At 34.8% G+C, this 26,033-nt stretch overlaps 1 protein-coding gene across 3 annotated transcripts in view; it reads left to right on the top strand.

Annotated features, from left to right (window-relative positions):
• Window positions 1–26,033, top strand: part of DPH6 (diphthamine biosynthesis 6) — a 183,380-nt gene that overhangs the window by 91,496 nt on the left and 65,851 nt on the right. For all 3 annotated transcript variants that reach the window (XM_047737960.1, XM_047737959.1, XM_047737961.1), the window contains exons 4-5: window positions 14,016–14,089; window positions 18,732–18,850. In XM_047737960.1, the coding sequence (XP_047593916.1) occupies window positions 14,016–14,089; window positions 18,732–18,850 (193 nt within the window). The remainder of the gene's footprint in view (window positions 1–14,015; window positions 14,090–18,731; window positions 18,851–26,033) is intronic.

The following is a 26,033-nucleotide window of genomic DNA, read 5'->3' as shown; positions in this document are numbered from 1 at the left end:
GTGATGCCACCAACTTTGGCTTTCTTTTTCAATATTCCTTTGGCTATTCGAGGTCTTTTCTGGTTCCATATAAATTTTAGGATTATTTGTTCTATTTCTTTGAAAAAAATGGATGGTATTTTGGTAGGGATTGCATTAAATGTATACATTGCTTTAGGTAGCATAGACATTTTCACAATATTTGTTCTTCCAATCCATGAGCATGGACCATTTTTCCATTTCTTTGTGTCCTCCTCAATTTCTTTCATGAGTACTTTATAGTTTTCTGAATACAGATTCTTTGCCTCTTTGGTCAGGTTTTTCCCTAGGTATCTTAAATGGTTTTGGGTGCAGTTGTAAATGGGATTGACTCCTTAATTTCTCTTTCTTCTCTCTTGTTGTTGGTATATAGAAATGCAACTGATTTCTGTGCATTAATTTTATATCCTGACACTTTACTGAATTCCTATACAGGTTCTAGTAGATTTGGAGTGGAGTCTTTTAGGTTTTCCATGTACAGTATCATATTATCTGCAAAGAGTGATAGTTTGACTCCTTTGCCGATATGGATGCCTTTAATTTCTTTTTGTTGTCTGATTGCTGAGGCTAGGACTTCCAGTACTATGTTGAATAGCAGTGGTGATAATGGACATCCCTGCCGTGTTCCTGACCTTAGTGGAAGAGCTCTCAGTTTTCCCCCATTGAGGATGAAATTCGCTGTGGGTTTTTCATAGATGCCTTAGATGATATTGAGGTATGTACCCTCTATCCCTACGCTGTGAAGAGTTTTGATCAAGAAAGGATGCTGTAGGGACGCCTGGGTGGCTCAGTTGGTTAAGCCGCTGCCTTCGGCTCAGGTCATGATCCCAGAGTCCTGGGATCGAGTCCCACATCGGGCTCCTTGTTCTGTGGGGAGCCTGCTTCTCCCTCTGCCTCTGCCTGCCGCTCTGTCTGCCTGTGCTCACTCTCTCTCTCTCTCTGACAAATAAATAAATAAAATCTTTAAAAAAAAAAAAAAGAAAGGATGCTGTACTTTGTCAAATGCTTTTTCAGCATCTATTCAGAGTATCATATGGTTCTTGTTCCTTCTTTTATTAATGTATTATATCATGTTGACTGATTTGCGGATGATGAACCAACCTTGCAGCCCTGGAATAAATCCCACTTGATCATGGTGAATAATCCTTTTAATGTACTGTTGGATCCTGCTGGCTAGTATTTTGGTGAGAATTTTCACATCTGTGTTCATCACGGATATTGATATGAATTCTCTTTTTTGATGGAGTCTTTGTCTGGTTTTGGGATCAAGGTAATGCTGGCCTCATAAAATGAGTGTTGAAGTTTTCCTTCCATTTCTATTTTTTGGAACAGTTTCAGGAGAATAGGTATTATACATCATTAGTTTTTGATGCAGTGTTCAGTGATTCATTAGTTATGTATAACACCTGGTGCACATTCTAAACAGCTTAGATACTTTACACCAAACTGATTTTCTTAGAATTGAATACTTTATGATTGTTGCTTTATTCTCCCAAAAAGGATTAACAAATTAATCCTTTGTTTATTTATTTTGTTATTGTTAAAAGTTTTCACAGAAGTCACCTTATCATTTTAGCAAGAATATTCTTGGGAAACTCAATTGGAAAAGCAACTATAGTTCTAGACTTCTGTTCAGCTTCATATTTAGGTTGAATTTAGTCTAGGCTGAACAGCACAGTCTCAGTTTCTGCATTGAGGTTGGGTCTCACTATGTAGCAAACAGCTAATTTATTCAAAACTGGGAGTGTCATACTGTGGAGACTCAAAAGTAAAATAATGTGCTAGCTTTAAAAAGAAATAAATGACAAATGATTATGATTTTCCACAGTTTCTTTTTCATTTAATTTTCAGCCTTAACAACTTTTTCCCTATTTAATTGAGAAAGCTCACAAAGAGAGACAATAATCCTACAAATTAGTGACCTAATACTCAGTCATGAGCTCACTGTTTAATGGAAGAACTCCAGATGGTGATCATTTTCCATTTCAGAAATGTCTTATATTGATGATGCTAAGAAAAACAAAAGCCTTTTTAACAAGTCAAACAGAACTTTTAGTTGCAATATATATATCATTTGAAGTCATTACCATTTGAAAATTCTCGGTGTTATTTTCAGAATTTCTTCATATAAAATAGTATTCATTTCTCTCATTTTTTTATTTAAATTTGGACTTGGTAATTCTACTCAAGTGAAAAATTGGAAGTTCAAGGAAAAGCATCTAGTGCTTTACTGGCCATATAAATTTCTTGTTTAGTTATCCAGGCCCTAGAACATCATCAGCATTCACAAATGTTTCTTATTTAATAATGTCATGTTGCCAGAAGTCCAAATATCAACACTCAGAGCTCTAATGCAAGTGTGCTTCTTTAATGAATGGTTCATATTAAAAATGTTAGAATGCTTTTCAGATGAAAAACACTTTAAATTCAGCAGATCATTTTTTTCTCAACAGGCAGGAACTCATTAACAGAATACTACTGGTAACAGGCATTTTTCAAAGAAAATAATTTCCCCGATAAATGTAAGCTGCATATCTTATCTTTAGAATAAGTAGGTCTAGTTTTCATTCGTAAAAAAAAAAAAAAAAAAAAAGGACAGGTTGTTTTCAATTTATCTTGTTGTCTTTGTGAACCAACTTCTTCATATGGGGACAAATGAATATTGAGTGAACAAATCTAATTTGGGTCTGAATTTCTACCTTGAGACCCTCCTTATAAACTTGTAATTATCACTATTACCAGATTGCTGCATGCTTTCACCATCCCAGCCTCTGTGTTGGGTGGGTGCCTTTTAGCTGTGATATGGTAGAGCTTCACATATGAATGAGAAAATCAGACCTGGTACCTTTCATAGTAGAAGTCCCTTTCTATCCTTGTATGTCAGTGTTCCTGATAGTTTAGGGTGCTAATTTTAAGATAGGTGTTAATAAGGCTTTCAGACTATTGGCAGTTCCATGTTCATACTTCTTATGGTGATTAGAGTAGGGCTAATGGCATATTAGGCCCTTATTAATTGGTCTTTAATTATTAGAAGATTCAACCATACAATCAGATATCAAATGAAGATAGGCAATTAGGATTGTTGTCAGTTTGTTAGCAGACAAATTTTATAATATATATTTCTTTTTAGAGTTAGACTTGTTTCTTTGAGGAAAAATATTTGGTGGATTTATAAACAGTATATTAAGGAAAATGTAGGAAGACAGTATTAGGAGCAGTTATGTGTTTTCCTATAGTCAAGAAGGGCAAAGGATCAATATTTTTGACTATTTAATACTTAGGATATAATTTTTTAATGTATTTCCTAATGTCATTCCTCTTAGGAAAGAATTCCTTCTTTTGTAGTTTATTATACTTTGTATAGACTTCTGTCACTTATTTTATTTAAAATGTCCATTCTTGTGCATCCCTCATGGGATTTTAATTTCTTAAGGTCAGCAACTGTGCTGTTTTCAGATGTATTTTCCCCTTCCTGATATAGTATTGGTCACACAGTAAGGTGTTATTTATTGCTGTTTAATAAATACATGAGTAATTTGCCTACCAGTATATCCACACATAGGACAAAGAATGAATACACATATGCATAGATGTATTTTTAATATTTCCCCTGATTGAAAAGGTAAGACACCTGGTATAAAAATATTTGAGAAGTTATAAAGTTATAAATAAAATAGAAACATGAAATACTGTTTAGAAATAAGCACTATTATAATTTCATTTTTTCTGGTCTTCTTTCCATGCCTATGGCTATTTCTTTTTTAAATCCATATATTTTAATATGCAACTTGTGGAAATTTTTTTCACTGAATCTTATAAATAGTTCCTTATATTGCATAACCTTTGAAAATATGTTTTTAATGACTGCTCTGTTTTCACTCTTCTAAATGTATCATGGTTTATTCAGCCATCCTTCTATTACTTGAGATTTTAGGATTTTCAGATTTCTGTTCCAATAACATGAAGAATGTAAATAGATGAATATCTTTATAAATAAGCTTTTGTGCAAAGTTAGTTATTTTTATAGACTAAATTTCTAGTAGTAAATCTAAGTGGATCTAAGAGAATACACACAATAAGGCTTCTTGATACATACTGCAAAATTGGTTTTCAGAAAGGATGCACTACTAACAGCTTCATCTGTGGTGCATGAATTTATGCAGCTCTTCATATCCTAATCATCTTTGTGTGTTAATCAAATTTTAATCAAATTACACCCATACATGCATATATTTGTTTGACAAAAAGTAATTCCAGCTTGTATTTTCTTTGTTTTTCTAAAAGTTGAAATTAGTTATTTGTGTTTATTTTCTTAAAAATACCTAGTAATACTGGGTTTTTACTCTAAAGATACAAATGTAGTGATCCGAAGGGGCACATGCACCTGAGTGTTCATAGCAGCAATGTCCACAATAGCTAAACTATGAAAAAAGCCCAGATGTCCATCAACAGATGAATGGATAAAGAAGATGTGGTATATATATACAGTGGAATACTATTTTTTTTATTTTTCAAAAAAAAATCTTGCCATTTGCAACAACGCGGATGAAACTAGAGGGTATTATGCTAAGCAAAATAAGTCAATCTGACAATTATCATACATTCTCTCTGATATGAGGAATTTGAGAGGTTGGGGGGGGAGTCCTGGGTGATAGGGAGGGAAAACATGAAAAAAGATGGGACTGGGGAGGGAGACAAAGCATAAGAGACTCAATCTCAAGAAGCAAACTGAGGGCTGCTGGGGGGTGGGAGAGAGGGATAGGATATCTGGGTTATGGACATCGGGGAGGGCATGTGCTATGATGAGTGCTGTGAATTGTGTAAGACTGATGATTCACAGACCTGTATCCCTGGGGCAAATAATACATTATATGTTGGTAAAAAAAAATAAATAAAATAGATTCAGGCTAAAAAAAGAAATACCTAGTAATATCTTTTCTCATTTTTACTGTTGGGTGTTAACCTGTTCCTTATTAGTTTGAAAGAGAAAGACATTAACCCTTTGTCATATATGTTACAAAATGGTATTTTTATTTGTTATCTTAGTTTTGTTTTGGATAATTGTTGAAGTATAGAAGTACTGTAATTTTATTTAATCAACTTCATTCAATTACAAATATTTATTGAATACTCTGTCATCCCAGGTACTTTTCTAGAGCTGAGGCTATAGGGAAACAGGACTAAGTACCTGCCCTCATAGAACTGAAGACATACATTTAAAAATTAAATTAGTAAATATATGATGTAATTTCAGGTAATGCTATGAAGAAAAGAAAGCTAGGGCAAGGAAATAGTGACAGCGGTAGGAGGGGACAGTGAGAAGATAGTAGGACTATTTCAGAAAGAAGTCCGAGAAGGAAGGCCTGTCTGAGATATTTGAGCAAGACCCTAAAAAAGTAAAGGGAGAAATAATGTAAATATCTATAGGAAGTGTGTCATTGGCATCGGGAAGGAGATTCTGAGATATAAACAAACTTAAATGTTTGAGTGACAGTAAGTGTAGTGTGGATCCTTGGAATGAGCTGAGAGGATAGTAGTAGGTGGTGATGTCAAAGTAGTTGTGACGTTCCAGGTCATTTAGAACCTTGTATATTGTTCACAAGGAGCTTATATATTACTCTTAAGTAGTATGGGAAGCCAATGGAGGATTTTTAGTGAGGGAGCATGTTCTGGCTTATATTTTGAATGATCACTGTTTTGTGGATATAAACTGTAGTGAGGAAGCGTGGACTTAACGGAAGCCAGCTAGGTATCTATTGCAATAGTCCAATTGAAAGTGATGGTGATTAGGACTAGTGGTAATGGTGGAGGAGATGAGAAGGCTTGGAGTTTGAACGTTTTTGGAAGATGGAGCTAATAGAACTATGGCTTAATTGGATGTAGTTCATAAGGGAAAGAGAAATCATGAACAACTCTGAAGATTTGGGGCCTGAACAATAATGTACGTGCAATGTCATTTCCTAAGATGAGGAGCCATATGGAAGGACTTCTGGCAACAAAGGGTATATGTTCCTGAACCAAGAGTTTGTTTTGAAGTGTTCACATTTGAGATACTTAGTAGATCCTCAGATGGGCATTAGAGCAGATATTTGGATTCTGGATCTCAGAGAGGTAGGAGTTATTAACTTACAGATTATATTTAGAACCATCCAACCAAATGAAATTACTGTGGAATGAATATAGCTAGAGAAGGGAAGAGAGCCAAGGACTGAACTCTGGGCACTTTAATTTTTAGAGATAATGAAGAGGGCAAGGCACTATTAAGGGAGAATAAGAAATAGCCATTAAAATAGGAAGAATTCAAGTAAGGTAATGGCAGAGAATGGACCATTGAATTTGGCAAACCTAGTGGTCACTGACTGACATGATAAGAGAGGTTTTAATACACTGATGTGAACTCAAGGTTGCCTGGAGTAGTTTAAAAGAGAATGGATGATGAGGAAGTGGAGAAAAACATATAAACTCTTTTGAAGAGTGTTACTTTAATAGAGAGAAATAATGATACCTGGAAGAGGAGTTTTTGGTAGCTATCACAGCATATTATATAATGATAAACATGAACCAGGAGTAAAAATTGATGGTGCAGGGGAAAACAAAACAACAACAAAAAAAAAAGGTTAGTCCCTAAGCTATCTAGATGGAGTAGAATCTCCTGCAAAGGGATGCTTAGAAGCACTTATGGCTTAGGAGACCATTTTCGTAGGTGGAGGCAGAATCTACAGGTACAGATACCAATAGGTTGATAGAGTTGATGGTCCTTAGATCTTTCAGGCTTTTATGTTCTTTTCTAAATGTTTAGAATGGCTTCCCAAGAGCAGGGAAAAAATCACCTATGTATTTTGGATGGTATGCTTAATTAAAAACACAATACAGTTTGTTTCAAAAGGAAAGAAATGCTGAAGGTCAAGCCACAATCCTCAGCCTTGAGAGCCCAGTGCAGATTTGTAAAATATAATTGCAGAAAAGTCCAAGAGGCTCACTAATATCTCCCAACTTAAAAAGATAAGGATTAGACATGCACTAACAGGTATTCAGACATACTCTGTGGGTGCTATAATTAAAACAATGTGGTGCTGACTGAGAAATAGTTAAATCAGTAGAACAGAACAGAATGTACACAGAAGATTTAAATGTGTATAGGAATGTGGTATATGATAAAATTGACAGTGAAAGTTGGTGGGAAGGATTCTCTACATAAAAAATGATAAAGAACAGTTTGCTGACTACTTAGAGTGATAGAAATTTTAATCTTTGGTATGTCTTCCATGTTGCTAATTTGTTTTTGTTGAGACCTGTCTGCCAACCATACCTGTGTTCTTTCTTATATCGTAGTACCACCTGCTGGTTATAATGAAGCTGTCTTTGTACCTGTTTGTGAATATCTGTGTGCTTCTGCAGATGTTCCCTCCATTGTTACGAATGGCCGAATTGTTCAGATAGCTGCCTGGACTCGCTTCTCAGCAGTCTTGCTTGTGTCTCACATTGACAAAGACTGGGGGAAAGGGTGCTCTAGGCAACAAATGGCCCTGAGATGTGTGCTTAGCTAATCCGCTCAAAGCTGACTTTGTAAATATCTTTTAGCATCTTTTATTTACAAGACAAAGAAGATGATGACAGTCTACCTTAGAGCATTGTTGAAAGCAGTAACTAATATAAATGTTTAATGGTATTAAGCACTGCTGTTTCTAGTACTCAGTGATGCCATTGCTGGCTTCACTATTTGCTGAGTTGCACTAAATACATCTATCACTAATAGTGATGATATTCTAAGTTGAGTGGTGGCCACTTGTGTCTGAGAGCTCCTGTGGCTCAGCAAAATGCCCAGCTATTGAGGGTCCAGTCTTTGTCTCTAACTTATTACTGACATTCTTATTTTTTATTTTTATCTTCTCTGCCTTTGTTCATTCCAATGACAAGAATATAATTTAATGTGTTCACTCTAAAAATTCTATGAATTGTGTTGAATTTAGCAATAGATATTCATTGTTTGATTCATCATTTATTTTACTGAGTAACCAAATTTCTTTTTTTTTTTTTTTTTTAAGAATTTGGCACTGGTACATGTCAAATATTTCATTCTTGCTTTCATCAAACATGACTGCAGCTTTCCCCACGGTGGTCATAACTAACTTATTAATTGGAAAATACAGTGGTTCTGTTGAACTTTCCACAGCATGTGACACTTTGTGTATAAGCAAGAGCACAGGTGTGGTTGGCAGACAGGCCTCAATGTAAGGGCTGCTTATTCTATTGACCAGCTGTGTCTAATTGAATGGAATGATCTTTTTTTTTCACATGTAAAATCAGTTTAATAGTATTTTGGATTGCTATAAAGAATAACCAAGACAAGATATACAAATTGCGGAGCACAAATTTTGGTATATACTAGGCACTTGGTAATATCTTTCTTTTTCATCAGAATAGTATTAGTGAATGCACCGATTACTCTGTCCTTATTTACTCTTATATTACTCTTATTGTCATGACCACTCTTTTCCGGTGTCTTCACTGAAGTCTCTTTCTTACATTTACAGTCCTTACATTTTACTGTACCCTCACATTCTTACACTGAGCTCTCTTCTCACTCATGTCCTGCTGCTTTGGGGCTTGTTTGCTCCTGCAGCTTTAAGTTCTCTTATATGTCGAGAACACCCACATCTTTTTCTATATGCCCTTGGGCACCAGAGTATTTAATATGTTTAATAGTCCTTTCTACTTTGCATACTTAGCAAACAAACTGGAAAAACATATACAAAGTAAAATAAACTCATCGTTTTGTTTTAAGACATGTAGTTCCTAGCTAATAGTCACTTGGTCCCACCCTCTATGTATGCTCCTGGTCTCTGTGCTGGTGGTTCCCAAGTTTTATTGATATTGTCTTTAAATTATTTTGGGAATTTAGCTTCTTATCTGCATCCATCAATTCTTTCAGACTAAGCTCCTCTTTCTCTACTCTCCAGTTTACCCTTAACACTGTCATCAGTCTGTCTTTCCACTTGTAAATATGATCCTATCTTACTTCTTAATATCCTTAGCATGATCCGAAAGAAATGAAAGTAATATATTCACACAAAGACATGTAGGAAAATTCATAGCAGCTTTATTCACAAGAACCACCAAATGAGAAGCAAACCAAATAACCATCAATAAAAGAATGGATAAACAATTGTGGTATATCCATACAATGGATTAAAATGGAATACAAAGGAATGAGCTGTGGATACACCTGGATCAATCTCAAAATCATACCGAGGGAAAGAAGCTAGAAACAAAAGGATAGATATTGTATCATTACTATATGTGTAACATTTGAGAAAATGCAAACTAATATGTAATGATATAAAGTAGATTAGTAGTTGCCTGAAGCCAGGAATGAAGGGAGGGTTGGGCTGTAAAGAGGCTCAAGGTATCATTTATAATCAAAATGATTTGTACTTTGATTGTGGTGGTGGTTTCACTGGAATATACATTTGTTAAAACAATGAATTGTGCACTTTAAATAGATACAGTTTATTGTGTATAAATTGTGCCTCAGTAGAGTTACTTTTAAAAAATGTGTACAGCGAAGGGCTCTTCATTGCCTTCAGGATGCAGGCCACATTTCTGAACAGTCTCATCCCAAATTTTTCTAGCCTTTTTTTCCTTCCGTTTCTTAATATGTGCTTTCCACTGCAGCTACTCCATACTGTTGACCATCCCTTATATGTCAAGCCCCTTATTTTGTTGCTTAAGTGAATAACTAAAGAACAATGACAATTAGCATTATTGTTGGAGAAGCTTACATGACTGGTTAAGCTTGGCAATATTTGGTGAGCACTGTGGTATAGTTCTCCAGGCTAGAGACTTGGTTTTGATGATGTACCAAGAAGTTATCGTTCTCTCTAGCATACATTAATACAAATCAAAGCTGTTTAAGACTGTGTAAACTAGAACATCAGTTCATTCATTTATAATGGAAGCATTTGTGTTAAAAGGATGAGAACACTTGTTTTGATGGATTAGCATAATGTTTCTGGGTTTGAAAGTAACAAGGCAACCTAAATTAGAATCTAAACGTTGCTCAATGGTCATAGAATTGTATCATAGGAAGGTGGTCTGAATGTGACCAGATTTTTGGAGCCCAGATTCTGTGTTAGTTATTTTCTCTAACACATTCATCTTTATTTCCATTATGGCACCAGGTGATTTATTTGGCTGTCTTCATGCAACCTCAGTTTATCTTTGATTCTAGTAATCATTTTCTCTGATTCTTAGTTGACACTTCCACCTCTGTTATTTTGCTATTATGGTTAATTTTTTAACTTTTTTCTCCCAGGAGATATAGGTCATGGATCAGGGCCTGAGCTTACTAGCTTTATATTTTTTATGGAGTAGATTGACTCTGTTATGTCTTTACCTTTTAAAGGTCTATTTTGCCTTTCTTTGAAGTTAGTAGTATGTTCTAAATGATTAAGGATTCAACTAAAGTCTTACTTAGCCTTAGTTTATTCAGGACTCACTATGTTGGAATAGTTTGTTGCAACTGGACTGTAGAGTTGAGTGTTAAGGGTTATATATTAGTCATGGTTCTCTAGAGAAAGAGGGAACTGAGGATATATAAAGATGTAGAGAAAGAGATTTATTATAAGAGATTATCATCTGATTATGGAGGCTAAGAAGACCTATGACCTGCCATTTGCAAGCTGGGGACCCCAGAATGCTGGTGGCATGGTTTTAGTCCAAACCCAAAGGCCTAAGAACCAGGGCAGCCAATGGAATAAATTTCAGTGCAGTTCTAAGGCCCAAGAACCAGAAGCACCAATGTCTGAGAGCAGGAGAAAGTGGATATCCTAGCTCAAGCAGAGAGTAGATTCATTCTTCCTCTACCTTTTAGTTCTATTCAGGCCTTCTATGGATTGGATGATGCCCACCTCAATGGTTAGGGTTATCTTCTTTACTTAGTTTACCAGTTCAAGTTATAAAAAATCTATTCAAGTGATAATGAGCAAGAAGTTAATGCCCAGAAATGAAAGGGTTTTGTCTGTCAAGTTAGGCCTTTGTCCCATAGTAGTGATAGTGGTGGTGGTGGTGGTGGCAGTATTCAGTAGTAGTAGTAGTAACAGAAGTAGTTATATAAGTAGTAGTAATAATGACGAAGATTATGATAATGACAAGAAAATACTGGGTGCTTACTAGGTGCTGGACACTGTTATTTATCTGGATTATTTTACTCAGTCTTCATAGTAACCCTAGAAAATAGAAACTGTTATTATCCTCACTGTGAATAAGGAAACAAACAGGAAAATTATCTAACTTGTTCAAAGTCACAGAGCTAGTAGGTGTTAGGGCTGGTTTTTTAGTGGGTAGTAGTAATCCGGTTGTTGAACAAGTCATTTGTTAGATCTATGTTTAGATTATGATCTCCCAGATGGAGAACTTGACTATCCTACTGTCAGCCCTGCCTTGCACTGTTGTTGTTAATCTCCTTCAGATCAAGAGTAGGCAGATATGAATAGTGGGTTCATAACATTTGACCTCATCTGTTTATTCTAAGGTATTTTGTACATTTGGCAGCAGCAAAACCACACTGAGTCTTTAGCTTTATCTCTGTTTCCTGCAAGGGAAGAGACTTTATACAACTGGATACAGTTGTGTGTGTGTGTGTGTGTGTGTGTGTAATGGAATATTATATATATGGTGTAATATTATTCAGTCATTAAAAAAGAATGAAATTTTGCCATTTACAACATAAATGGACTTAGAGGATATAATTCTGAGTAAAATAAGCCAGTCAGAGAAAGACAAATGCCACATGATTTCACTCATATGGAGAATTTAATAAACAAAATAAATGAACAAAAGAGAGAGAGAGAAAAAAGACAAATCCCAAACAGACTCTTAACTATAGGGAACAAACAGACTGTTACTAAAGGAGAGGTGGGTGAGGGGAGAGATGGGTGAAATAGGTGAATGTAAAAGGTTAAGAGTATACTTACCTTGATGAGTATGGATCTGATGGATAGAAGTATCAAATCACTATATCGTACACCTGAAACTAATATTACACTGTATGTTAACTATACTGGAATTAAAATCTTTAAAAATTAATAAAAAAATATTCTTACATTAAAAAAAGGTAATGATTTGGATTTAGGCCTCGTTTGGAAGAATAGTCCAAATTCAGTTTGATATATAATTCTAGAGCTGATTACTTAGGTATTACCAAATAGAAAATAAAAGAGATGGCAATAGTAGATAATTCCAGAGGAAAAATGTAGACTATGAAGAATTAAATAATAATTATTTAGGGTGGTGAGCATTAAATGAGAATCATAGAATGATAGTACATTTTAAATGGATAATAAATGTCAATTTTATTTTAACCATGTCTTGACTTAACATTAACTTGAAGTTAAGAGAGAAAACTTGCCAGTGGCTCTCATTTTTATTTTCTTGATGTACAGAGAAATCCATACAAACACACACACATATAATATTCAGTACTTGACATTTTCTTATGGCAGAACTTATAAACAACTATATGGTTAGGAATATAACTGATCTTTATCTTTTGAGACAATGTTCACTACTCTGATCTGTGTATTTATTCAGGAACACTATGCCTTGACCTTTTCTAATGAATACAATGACTTTTATGAAAAGAAAATGACTAGGAAGTGAAGAGAAAAGTTATAAGCAAATGTTCTCACAGATTTGCTAAACTAGGGAAGTAAAGGAAATAGCTTTTTTCCTGTCATCCTTATCTAATAGAATCATTTTATTTTGGGGATGTTGGGGCAGATATTTCTTTATCATTTTGGAGGGGAAACTTTAAATTGGCTTTATCTCCAAAGACATGAGAGATTCCTGTTGTGCATTTAGTTGTTTACTTATTATGACATCCTATTAGGACACACTCCGTTATTTCAGTATGTCTTGAAGTATTACATACGTTTTTATGTGAGACACTATTGCTTTTCTTGTAGATTTCCAAGTATGGAAAGGGTATTAATAATGCAGTCATCTCTCTCAAGTAGTTTCTTCTATACTGTATATATTGGGATGGATTTTCTTTTATGCCTATTCAGAGAATTTCTGTTCAGTTTGTTATTAGTAATTACCCCCTAGTCACTTTCTTCCTATCTGTTTTCTAGATAACAGTTCCCTAGTGTATACCTGTATTGTATATTATTCTTCCCTAAGTATACTATCTTATACTTCCTTACATTAAATCTCATCTTAGACCTGTCCATCTAAATCTCCAAGTTCTCTATATCCATATATGTACTTGATTGATCTCCTCTTCTTTATTTTTTTAACTGTCCTAGCTTTATATCATTGCAAACTTGATCATATTTGAATTTACATCTCCATCATTAATGAGCATGCTGGGTAGACTAGTTCTCTTTCCTTTGAGACTCTGCTGGATGTAGTGCTGGGTGTTCTCAGTGGTAACTCTGTTGATGATAACTCATTGTTTCCTTCTCATCATGGAATTTTTTTATCCATTGTCCTATACTGTTATTCAGGTAATCACTCTTCCATCTCTGCTTCCTGGATGCTCCTATTAATCGCCTTTTGTGAGATACAAATAAAAAATCATTGTGTCTCCTTTTGTACTTATCCCACTGCTTATTTTTCTTTTAAAGTTACTCAGTCTGAGAAAATATTGTCCTTAAATAGAAATTTCTCAAAAATTTCAACTGAACATCATTGAATCTTTAAAAATATGTTAAGTGAGAAAACATTTGAAAGTACCATCTAAGTCTGCCCAGTCTACAGAAAGTAGTCTCTAGTTATTTGGATTTTAAGTAAAAAGAATGATTATTTTTCCCACAGCTGAGAGTATGATTTAAATCTATGTATGTAGTTTTTCTGAATGTGGATTGCATTTTCATAAATTATTCTGCTTCAAGATGATTTTCTAAATGATACACAGTTCTTTAATAATTTTCAGAGCAAGATGCATAGCCACACTTTATTTATTTTTAAAGCTATATTTTTTCTTTTATTTTCAGGAAAAAGAAGAAGTAGAGGGGATATCAGTAGGTGCTATACTTTCTGACTATCAGCGTGTTCGAGTAGAAAATGTGTAAGAGAACATTTATTTTTTCTATATTTTATTTTATTTTTAAAAACTTGTCCTATATTTTAAAATTACATGTATTTTAAGAATGGGAATAAATTAAAAATATAATTGTATCCAAATAATACAATAATAAGTAAAATGTATATTCTACATGCTTCATGGACATAACTACCTGTGTTATCTAAATAACAAAAGTTGTACTTTTACTTTTTTTTCTATCCTAATATCACACATGGAGAAAACTCCAACTTCCTTACCATAAGGAAAAATAAATTACTTATAATAAAAAATCAAGGCAAAGATTTTTTAAAGTCAAAAGTATTATTTCAGTTTCCTTATTTGAATCAGTATGCCTTTTTAATCCCTTTCAACTCATCAATCATTGTTAATAAAAATCAGCTAGTAAAATGAATGCAGTGATACCTTTTTTAAAAATGTATTTATTTATTTTAGAGAAAGAGAAAAGAGGAGTGGGTAGGGAGAGGGAAAGCCAAGAGGACTCCTCACTGAGCATGGAGCCTGATGCAGGGCTCAGTCTGAGGACTCTGAGATCAGACCTGAGCTGAAACCAAGAGTCAGGTGCTTAACCTATTACATCATCCAGACACACCAGGAATGCAGTGGTATTTTAAAGAGGAAAATAAAAAAGCTTATTAAGGAATCTTTCCTTTTTTGGTCTTTAGAATTCAACTCTTGGCCAAAAATATTCATGTGATTAAAATACTTATATAACAAAGCATTCAGCTTTCAATGACTTTTTAGATTATTGCTCTCTTCATCTTTCTCACCCTTCAAAGGATGTAGCAATGGTAAAACATTGTATCTCCAGATACAAAAATAATCAATTCTACTCATCTATTCAAAAACCATAAAGTAAAATGATAATATTGGTTATTTAATGTTGGCTTGTAAAACATCATCTGAATTTATTTTTCATTTTTAGTTTATTTGGGTAAATAAAATACTGAATAGAAACTTTATATATGATTATATTAGCAAAAAGGAAAATAGGGACTCCAGTATTAATCTTCAGTACAGCTTGACCTAGAAATAAGTAATTTTGCCATTCAAAATGATAAATGGAAATCAGATAAAGTTTGTATTTGTGTAATAGTTTTATATTCTTGACAAAGACACATTCATATTGACTATCACATAAAACACTTATGTATTAAAAAAAACGTATATATTAATTGGCTTGAAAACTTTTTTTTAATTAATTTTTTTTTAAACATATAATATATTTTTATCCCCAGGGGTACAGGTCTGTGAATCGCCAGGTTTACACACTTCACAGCACTCACCATAGCACATACCCTCCCCAATGTCCATAACCCCACCCCCCCAACCCCCCTCCCCCCATCAACCCTCAGTTTGTTTTGTGAGATTGAGTCACTTATGGTTTGTCTCCTCCAAATCCCCTCTTGTTTCATTTACTCTTCTCCTGAAAACTTTTTTTTTAATTGCATTTATTTTATCTCTTAATTCTGCAGTGAATTTAAGGCAGTCAAAAATCCAGAGAATTGGAAGAGCATGTTTCTCTTGATCTCTCAGGGTTATGAGTTTGTGACACTTGTTGGGTGTAGAGATTACTAAAAAATAAATAAATAAAAGTAAAACTTTTTTAAAAATCCAATTTTTTTAAAATGAAAGAAATATAGGACAAAGTATAATTAAATGAAGAGGAATATGATGCTCTCAAATTTGGGGGGTATCAGTATCTCTGGAAAAGGGAAAGTGGAGGTGGAAGTTGGGGGAGGTCATATGTGTAGTTTGAAAAAGATTTCCTTACATTCTGCTCGCCTACATTTGAGAACGACTGATCTACAGATGGAGATGGATTGCATATCCCTTAAACCATATGTTAGAAATACTATTTTCATCAAGTTTTAGGTCGTATTCTCTGAGAATTATTTAGTTTACAAATCTGTGTTTTTTAATAAGTTCAAGCCCACATGGTTTAATGGGTAGCCAAACTATAGATGGGGCTGACATTTATTTATGAAAGTTAAAAGCCAAATGAAAATGTGCTCCTGATTAGGAAGCTGCCTTATATCTATATGGGAGAAGGGTCCAGAACATACCCATAGACAGAGGCAGGATTTTTCTTAAAACAGTCTCAGGTGCACTTTAACACGTGGTTAAAGTACTCAGATTTTATAGAATAAACCATATCTCCACTAATTTTATCCTTGAAAATTTTAAAACATTGTTACTGGGAGTCCCTTGGTTTATAGTCTCAGTTTTGAATTAGCCTGTCTTCAGTTTGTAGTTTGTATTGCATCAGTGTATTTTCAAGATATAAAATATTTAATAAATATCACAAGCTCAAATGCAATAGTGACTTACAGAGGAAGTGTATTTGAGCCATGATACTTTGAACTGTTAAAGAATTTAAATAAACAAAAAAGCTTGACTTAAGTCTGGAAATAGTCAAAAGATTATAGCTATCAAAGCAAAAACCAAGAATTTTACAATAAAGATAGAAAGAGAATAAGGTTTTTTCAATTTAAAAAATCTTAGCTAAAAAAGGTAGAGAGATCGTTTTGATTGGTAGGTGTTAAGTGCTGGTGGGAGGACAGCTAAAATTATAATGCCTTTGTTACAGAGGACTTTCAGTTTTATTATTTTTGTATTTATTAACTGCCTCAACATTGATTTAGATACTCTGGGACATTTTACAAAGGGTAAGCATGTAAAACAGTCTGCAGTAGGAAGGTTTTGGTGTCTTTGAAAGTCAGGGTATATATACCTGGAAAAAGAAGATTAATATATTTTTTAAAAGATTTTATTTATTTATTTGACAGACAGAGATCACAAGTAGGCAGGGAGGCAGGCGGGGGGGGCGGGGGAAGAAGGCTCCCCGCTGAGCAGAGAGCCCATGCTGATGCGGGGCTCAATCCCAGGATCCTGACCGGAGCCAAATGCAGAAGCTTTAACCCACTGAGCCACCCAGGCGCCCCAAGGAGTAATATTTTTAAGGCCATGGTATGAGTAAATGACCAAATATGTGGTGTGTTTATTAAGTATTGGGGTTTGCTGAGAGAAAGATTATTGTGGGCTTGAATAGTCAGCAGGGCAAACTTATAGATGCTGAGTTTTAGAGCTATGTTTTTTATTTGAAATCTGATCTCAGCCACTTACTCTGACCTGGGCAAGTCACTTGGCTTTAACTGCCATTTATTGAAAATCTATTTTATCCAGGCATTGTACTATTTTCTTTATCTTTACTTCTTTTAATCAGTTATAGTCCTCCTTGAGAAAGTGACATTTAAGCTAAGGTATAAAACAAGTGAAGAAGGTAGGAAACATGGCTAGTATATTAGACAAGAGTGAGGAGGCCAGTGGTGGTGGGTTGGAGTGAAGGGAAAGCAGTAGGAGATGAGCTATGCGCTAACCAGAGTGAGATCCATGTAGGTCTCTTGCAAGGACTTTTATAAGGAGTGATGGGGAGAGTTTGAGATGAGGAATCCCATGATTCATTTTATGTCTTAAAAGGATTATACTGGCTGCTCCATTGAAAACTGATTTTGAACGGGCAAAGATAGAAGCAGGGAAAGAAGTTAAAGGGATACTGACATCAAAGATAATGGTGGCTCAGACCTGGGTGTTAGCAGTGGTATTGGTGAGGAATGATCATGTTGTGTGTTATGGTAGATTGGGTGAGAAATGTGAAAGAAAAAAAAAAGAGGAGTAAAAGGATGGCTTCACTTTCTAATTTCTTAATCTTCTCAAGAACTTTGAAAGGAGATATTTTTGTTCCTATTTATGAACTAGGAAACTAAAGACATAGAGTTTAGTTAACCTGTCAAAGTCATGTAGCTAGTAGGTGCCAGAGGAGATTTCAAATGCAGATTTGTCTTGACTCCAAAACCATATATATTCTCTCTATTGCACCATAATGTAAAATATGTAATACAATGCTCAATATATTGTACTTTTTGTCTTTATTATTATTTTTCATTCAAAGTCAAATTCTTTTTTAAAAATGTCAAAGTTCGTAGAGAAGGGGCGCCTGGGTGGCTCAGTGGGTTAAAGCCTCTGCCCTCCGCTCAGTTCATGATCCTGGGGTCCTGGGATCGAGCCCCGCATCGGGCTCTCTGCTCAGCAGGGAGCCTGCTTCCCTTCCTCTCTCTCTGCCTGCCTCTGCCTACTTGTGATCTCTGTCTGTCAAATAAATAAATAAAATCTTAAAAAAAAAAAAGGTTAGTAGAGAAGAATAGTTCATGTAACCATAGGTATTGTAAGTTTAATCAACATAGGATTGTTTTATTAGGATAAGTTGATTTGCCTGTTTTACATATGCTTCACAATTTTGATACCTAAGGAAGTTCTAAGAACAAGAATAATCATCCATCGGCATTTGGAAGCTTTTTAGCATAGATTTCTAAACTTAGAGTCTTACTAAAATTAATATTTCTAATCTGCCCGGAGATTTCATTTTTATCTGTTTATGCATAGCCTATGGAAATTAAATATGTTTATGTTGTATATATAAACTTCATTATGCAAAACATGTTTTTTAAAGCATTTTAAAATGCTAAAATCCTTGAGAGAAGCATTATGTTTAAAATCAAAGTAATTGCTCTGGATCCAAGTATAGAACATCAAGATATCATCTGATTTTTTTCTTTTTATTTTATAGGTGTAAAAGGCTTAATCTCCAGCCTTTAGCTTACCTTTGGCAGAGAAACCAGGAAGATTTGCTCCGAGAGATGATATCGTCTAACATTCAAGCAATCATCATTAAAGTAGCAGCTTTGGGTATGTAGCCAGACTTTAAAGGGAGTTATCTGTTACCACACAGATAATCTGTGTTCACTAATAAACAGTTACAACAGAAAAGGGAGAATAATTTAGAATGTAAAAATGTGGAGTCACAACTGAACAAATTGACTAGGGGGAAATTTAAAATGGGCTTTTGACCATTTACCAAAGTGATTACAAGTGAGCCTCATCATTTTCTTTTTTAAATGTATAACTGCCTCTAAAATTGTTATTGTATTTTGGTCCTTCGATTAAAGTTCTTTTTATAGGATTCAGAACACAGGGATAAGGGATATGGGATAAGGAAATGGGATAAGAAGGTTGGTTTCTTTCTTTCTTTTTTCTTTTTTTTTGAAATTTCTTAAAATCTGTATTTGGCACAACATATCATATTTTTCATATTTTTTTAAACATTTTGAATATGCTAAAATAGAATGATTGGCTTTGTGGTGTCAGAAATAAGCAGAGTAGTGGGTTTTTGTAGGGGATGGTAAGAAAATTATATTTGCGAGAATGTCATTTGATCAGTTAGCATGGATACAACAGGCAGGTGGTAATGTGATTCAAATATGGATATTATATACGAACACACTTAATTTGTTGTTTTGAATTTTTATAATTATATTCACTTTCAAGAAACCGTAGGGTTTGAGCTCAATACATTTATTTCACGAACCTATTACAGTAAATGCCCTGGAGCCTCGGGTTTCTCAAAGCCTAAATCATGTACCTCATTTGCAAGTTTACATTGCTGATCTCTGAAATAGCAAGGTCTCAAGCTGTGGAAGATTTTAAAGACAAATTCACATTTTAAACAACATTAAAAGAAAGATCCCATAATATTTCTCCTTGGTAAACATGAAGCTACTCTGTCCTTGTTGAAGGTGAAATGTTTTCTGTAGTGGAAAGTGTTATATAGAGAACCTGAAGTTAATCTCCTCAGCTGTTAACAAGAGAAAGATCGAGGTGGGGTATTCTCATTTTTGAGAAAAGGTTGCTCAGCAACCCTTATGATTGAAGTTCTCACTATAGATATATTTGTCCTCTGAGTTTCTATATAAATCTATACAGAGTATGTTCTCTTGCTTTCTCTTTGTCTGTTGCTCTCTCTTTTGGATTGCCTAACATTGCCTACTTTGTAATAAAGTTCATGTGACACCTCACTGGACAGTACACTTTCTGCCACTTTTACTAGAATGGAGTGCAGAATGGAATGGATTAGAACCCAGAGAACCTACCTCATTAGAAAGAAAGAGCCATATGATATAACCTCTGTGACACCTTTATTATAGTGTAACTGATACTGTGTGTTTTTTTTTTTTATTTGTCTATGTGCATGTGCGTGTGTCTTTATGGAGGGGTTAGAGATGGTGTTTAACTGTACTAAACTTTTAGATAAAGTATAAAACTGAGCTAATTTATCTTCAGCATTCGAATGACAAAAGTATAGATCTGATTTTAACATTTATAGTACATAGTTTCTATTGATTACCTAAAGGTGTGAAATGGTAAAAGTTATTTTTGAGAACACTGTGAAGGAATGGTTTATTATTGAGTGGGACATTATTTCTAAGATTATAAAAACATAAATGATGTGAAATAGGTTTCCAAGCTTTCTTCCCTGCCTATTTAAAATTTTCAGAAAGGATTTTAATCAAAAAGTGGGACAGTAGGACCTTTCTGTAGGGAGAGGGATTCAGCAAAATTTTGTGGCCCATTAGATTATAGGAGTGGTCTTAGAAAGGCATCAGTTCTACATGGCTGAATAAAAATTATTTCTGATAATTCTGTGACATAACCTTGGTCTCTTGTAGCCATCAGTGAACTCATGAAATCTGCACATTAACAACTTAGTGTTTTAAGAAGTTTCTGGGTTTTAGAATTATTTAAAGAACCTTGTATACATTGTATTTAAGAACAATCCTGACTTTTAGAAATACTTCTTTTTAATTGTATATTACATGAAAATTGTATGAGTAATTACATGAAAACTACATGAAAATTCTTGCCAGATAATGTTAAAATTTTCTAGATAAAGTTTCCATGTGTTTCTGTTCTCTCCTTTCCAGCTACTCCCTTTCCCAGAGATATGTACCAGAAGTAATAACTGATCATCTTTCTAGATCACATTTTTCTTTTGCTATATGTATTGTATATGAGTAGAAATGCTATGATTGTTTTATGGGATTTTTTTTAATAAACATTACATAAATGGTATCATACTCTGTATTGGTTGACAGCTTGACTTTTTTACTCAACAGTATGTCTTAGGGATTTTTGTCCGTGTCATTAAATGTAGATTTACCTTAATTGAGTCCTCAAACAGTTAGTGCCTTGGTAGTCTTGAGTCTTAGTCCAAAGGTTGCTATGAACCTGACCTAATAAATAACTCAAAATCCTAAGCTATTTTTTTCTGTTTTTTTTTTTTTTTTTTAAATTCCAGAATAGATAGCATACAATGGTAGTTTCAGGTGTACAATATAGTCAGTCAACTATTCTATACTTAGTACTCATCAAGATAAGCATACTTTTTTATGTTCATATATGTACATATAGCACATTATTAGTTTTTGATGTAGTGTTCAATAATTGAGTGGACTTTTAATCCCCTTCACCTATTTGTCCTATCCCCTACCCCACCCATCTCCTCTCTGATAACCATCAGTTTGTGCTCTATAGTTAGGAGTCTTTTTTTTTTTTCCTTTGTTCATTTGTTTTGTTTCTTAAATTCCACATGTGGGTGAAAAATCGTAAGGTACTTGTCTTTCTCTGACTGATGTATTTTGCTTACAATTATACCCTCTAAGCCCATCCATGTTGTTGCAACTTTCTTTCTTCTGGCTGAGTAATATTCCACTGTGTGTATAACACACACACACACACACACACACACACACACCCCGTCTACAGATGGACACTTGGTCTCCTTCCATGATTTCGTTATTGTAAACAACGCTGCAATGAGCAAGGGGTACATACATCTTTTCAAATGAATGTCTTCCTACTCTTTGGGTAAATACCCAGTAGTGCAATTACTGGATCATATGGTAATTCTACAAAATCCTAAATTACTTAAAGGAATACTATAAAATCTAATACATTTAAATTGCCAGGCATGCAAAGAAGCAAAAACATTTGGTTGATACTAAGAAAATCAATCAGAATAGACCAGATTTGGAATTAGCTTGCAAGAAAGTTAAAACATCTCTTATATATGCTTAGTATGCTCAAAAAAAGTCAAATTATGATTATGACAAGGAAAATACAAAATATTAAAAGACCTAAATATAACTTCAAAAATGCATTATCTGAAATGAACAATGCATGGCAATTAGACATTGCAGAAGAGATGAGTAAACCTGAAGACAAATAAAACTGTCAAAAATGAAGCATAGAGGGAAAAAGAAGGGACTAAAAATAATTAAGACAACATTAGACTATATCAGGCAGCCTAACAAGTGGTAGAGCCCCAGGAGAGGGAATGAGGAGAATATTTGAAGAAATAATGACCAAAAGATTCTCCCAGTTTGATGAAAACTGTAAATTTACAGATCCAAAATTTCAGTCAACCCCAAACAGAAGAAACGTGAAGAAAATCACAAAGCACATCATAATTGAATTGCTGAAAACCAGTGGTAAAGAAAGAATCTTAAGGCAGCCAGTGTGAAAGATTATTTTAGGGGCGCCTGGTTGGCTCAGTGGGTTAAAGCCTCTGCCCTCGGCTCGGTTCATGATCTCAGGGTCCTGGGATCGAGCCCCGAATCGGGCTCTCTGCTCAGCAGGGAGCCTGCTCCCCCCCTTCTCTCTGTCTGCCTCTCTGCCTGCTTGTGATATCTGTCAAATAAATAAATAAAATCTTTAAAAAAAAAAAGATTAATTTTATGCAGAAAGCAAAGATAAAAATGTTAGCAGACTTTGCTTCAGAAACTATGCAAACTGGAAGATGATAAGACATCTTTAAAGTGATGGAAAATCAATAAAAATTACCAAGAATTTTATGCTCAGTAAAAATAAATTTCAAAATGAAGATCAGATGAAGACACTTTCAGATGTACAAAAGTTGAGAGAGTTCATCACCCACGGATCTGCACTATGTACCAAAGGAAAGTATTATCAGTGCACTAAACACAATATTAATACCGTAAGTTTGACAGTGCATGTTCTTAAAGACTCTTACGGTTGTGTCATAGCTTCATCCATGTAGGCAAATTAAGGTCTGTCTGTAAACGGAGGGGCATGTGGTCTGTGATTATCTGTTGAATTCTATAGTGTCAGCCTGGGAGTGAGTGCAAGGAGATGTGTTAACAAGGCTGCTGTTTTTACTGGCCCTATGGATTTATAATGCATCTACTGAACCAGAAAGACCAATCACAGGAGAAAAGATATGGGTCAAACAGATAATAAATGGAAATGGAGGGAATCATAGGAAATAGAAAGGTGCCTATAAGTGAATTACAATTCCATGGAGGGGTGAAATCATGTGTCCTCTTTGCCAGGACCTCCGAGCTAGAGAATTTTAGATATTCCTCTCAGATCTGATGCTGACTACTTAACTGATGTCAAGAGAAACTCGGACCTATTTTTGCAAAGAAGGGAAGTTGCTGATGTACAAACTCTATCTGAAGATTCCACCTGGATAATTTGGAGCAACTAAATGACAGAGTGCCACTTGATGACTCAATGCAGGGGTAGTTTATTACAGTTACCACTCAGTTACTGGTTTAAGGGCAATAGTTACCATTCTGGTCATGTTTCTGCTGACTTGATAATTACTGATGAATTATATAGTGGGAGATTCTGAACAGTGGAGCTTTTTCTCTTTTTGTGGGCATAAATCAAAACAGTATGTTGCTAAGACATCTACCTAGGTTTATTGGAAAACAGATTTCTACTGCCTGCCATAGCTTGGTCTAGTCCTTTGAATACAAAATACATCAGTGAAAGTAGAATTTATTTAAGGAAACACCACCCTTGAAGGAGATAAATTTGGAGGAGATACAGTGATTCAATATTACTGATGACTCCTTTGTGAAGTTATATAAAATACATTTATGGAAAACCTATGACACCCAGGTAGAGCTATATTTGGTATAATATACCAATTGATGACATCATTGAACTTCATTGGTTATTTTTGTGTGAAAACCATTTTCCTAAATTCAGAGCTATTACTAATATACTATGGTAATAACCCATGTTGTAACTTGATTGCTCTTCCCTCCTCTGTGCCACATGTTCTGTAGGGATTTGGGGTACTGCATTAGACCAAAATCATGATCCTGAAGTTCATCGTGATGAAGAGGACTTGCTAGTCCAAGTAGAGACACTAGAGGGAGCTCTCTTCCAGGAGACTGGCTGCATCTAGAACCGGCCGTGGAGGGACAACAAAGCTTTAAATGACTGGACTAATAGAGTATTTTACTTTAATGGAACATCGTGTCAGTCAACAGTGCAGGGAGAGGGCTTATGGCCTTGCCCAGGAAAGACTATTTAATATTCTAATCATTATGGCAGTTGATGTTTTTAAAGATCAATGATCAGGAGTATCAGAAGCCAAGCGAAGGATTCCAACTGTGGGAATACTGTGGTTAGTCTAGGTTATGGTGGAACATTACTGGACAGTGTGGCCTTTCTGCTTGTTTTCTAATGGCCTAGGGTACCAGAGATATAAAGGGGATTGTCTTTCCCACGGTACCTTGGTTGGGATTGGACAGATAACAGAACGACACTGTGTTATCCTGAAGAGAGCATCTTGCATAATGACATCTGGAATCCAATGACTGTTAAAGCCTGTACTAGGATTTTTGGGGTATAGTTATATTCTCAAACCAGATGGAATCAAGAATTTACTGAACGGTATGCTTTGGTCACCACCCCAGTCACTGTGAATGTGAATGTGCATGAGAGGAGTTGTTTTTGTTGGGCAAGAAATGGAGAATGTTACTATGATTCTAATTGACCTCACATGCTAATCTGGGCTACAGTACTGTAACAGGGAAGGACCTGGAAAGCTATTCTTGTGGTCCTGGACCTCTCCCTGATTTGCTGTGCTTTTTCATTACTTCTGTTCTTTAAATATGTCTGCACAGTTAGGGTTTTCTGAGCAAATTTAACAGAAACTTGGGACCTAGGCTAAAAGACAGGCATTGAAATGTAATGTATGACTGAAGAGTGAGAACTCCAGAGGTATTTACTTCTCTGGAGGTATATGTTTGCATTTCAAGGATGCCGGAATGAGGCCAGGATCTTGGAGACATCAAGGTTATAAAACTGAAGACACTAGTTTATTCCCCCCAGAGGGTTTTGTTTTGGTTTGGTTTGGTTTGGTTTGGTTTTGGTTTTGGGGGTTTTTTTACATTCTAAAGTATGAAGACACAAGTCTTTTCCTTTACATATTCAAGGAAACTCAGAAGGGGAGGGGAAACAATTGTTTCCTTTTTCCTAAGTAAACATGCAAATTTATTTTGGGGGGATTCCTTACCTTCTGTAGAGCAATTTCTTGAAAGATTACATCTCATTCTCATCACCTTGCTCCTGAGATAAGAGCTGGGGCAGAGAAGAGCCAGAATGGTATTATCTACTTACTATTTGTAGGTAGTAATAATAATCTGTTCTGCTCCAGGAAACTCATGTTAGCATTCAGGATATTAATAAATATTGATATTAAAAATTTAGCAATATATGAAACAATCTCAGAATAACAGTGCTGCTATTACTACCACCAATATGATTGTTGAGAATAGCTAAAAAGAACTTTTTATATTTGTTTTTCTGAATTTCCCCTACCATTTTGAGTTCTAAATCTATTTGGCCTGAGCATAAATCTATTATATACTGTACACTCTTTTTTAACAGTTTTTGGAGCTATAATTAACATATGTAATCCACATATTTAAAGTATACAATTCAGTGTTTTCTAGTATATTCTCATGATTATGCCGTTATCACCATAATCAACAAAAAGAAACTTGTATGCACTTAGCAATCATTTCCCATTTTTCCCCAACCTTCCCCTCGTATCTCTTTATAGATTTGTGTGTTCTGTATCTTCATACATTTGCATTTGCCTATTTCATGTGAATGGAATCCTATAATATGTGGTCTTTTGTGACTGGATTCTTTCACTTGGAATAATGTTTTCAAGATTCATCTATATTACATCATGAATCAGTATTTGATT

This window comes from Lutra lutra, chromosome 7, assembly GCF_902655055.1.
Source record: "Lutra lutra chromosome 7, mLutLut1.2, whole genome shotgun sequence".
Lineage (NCBI taxonomy): Eukaryota > Metazoa > Chordata > Mammalia > Carnivora > Mustelidae > Lutra > Lutra lutra.
This window is presented reverse-complemented; position numbering and strand designations above follow the sequence as displayed.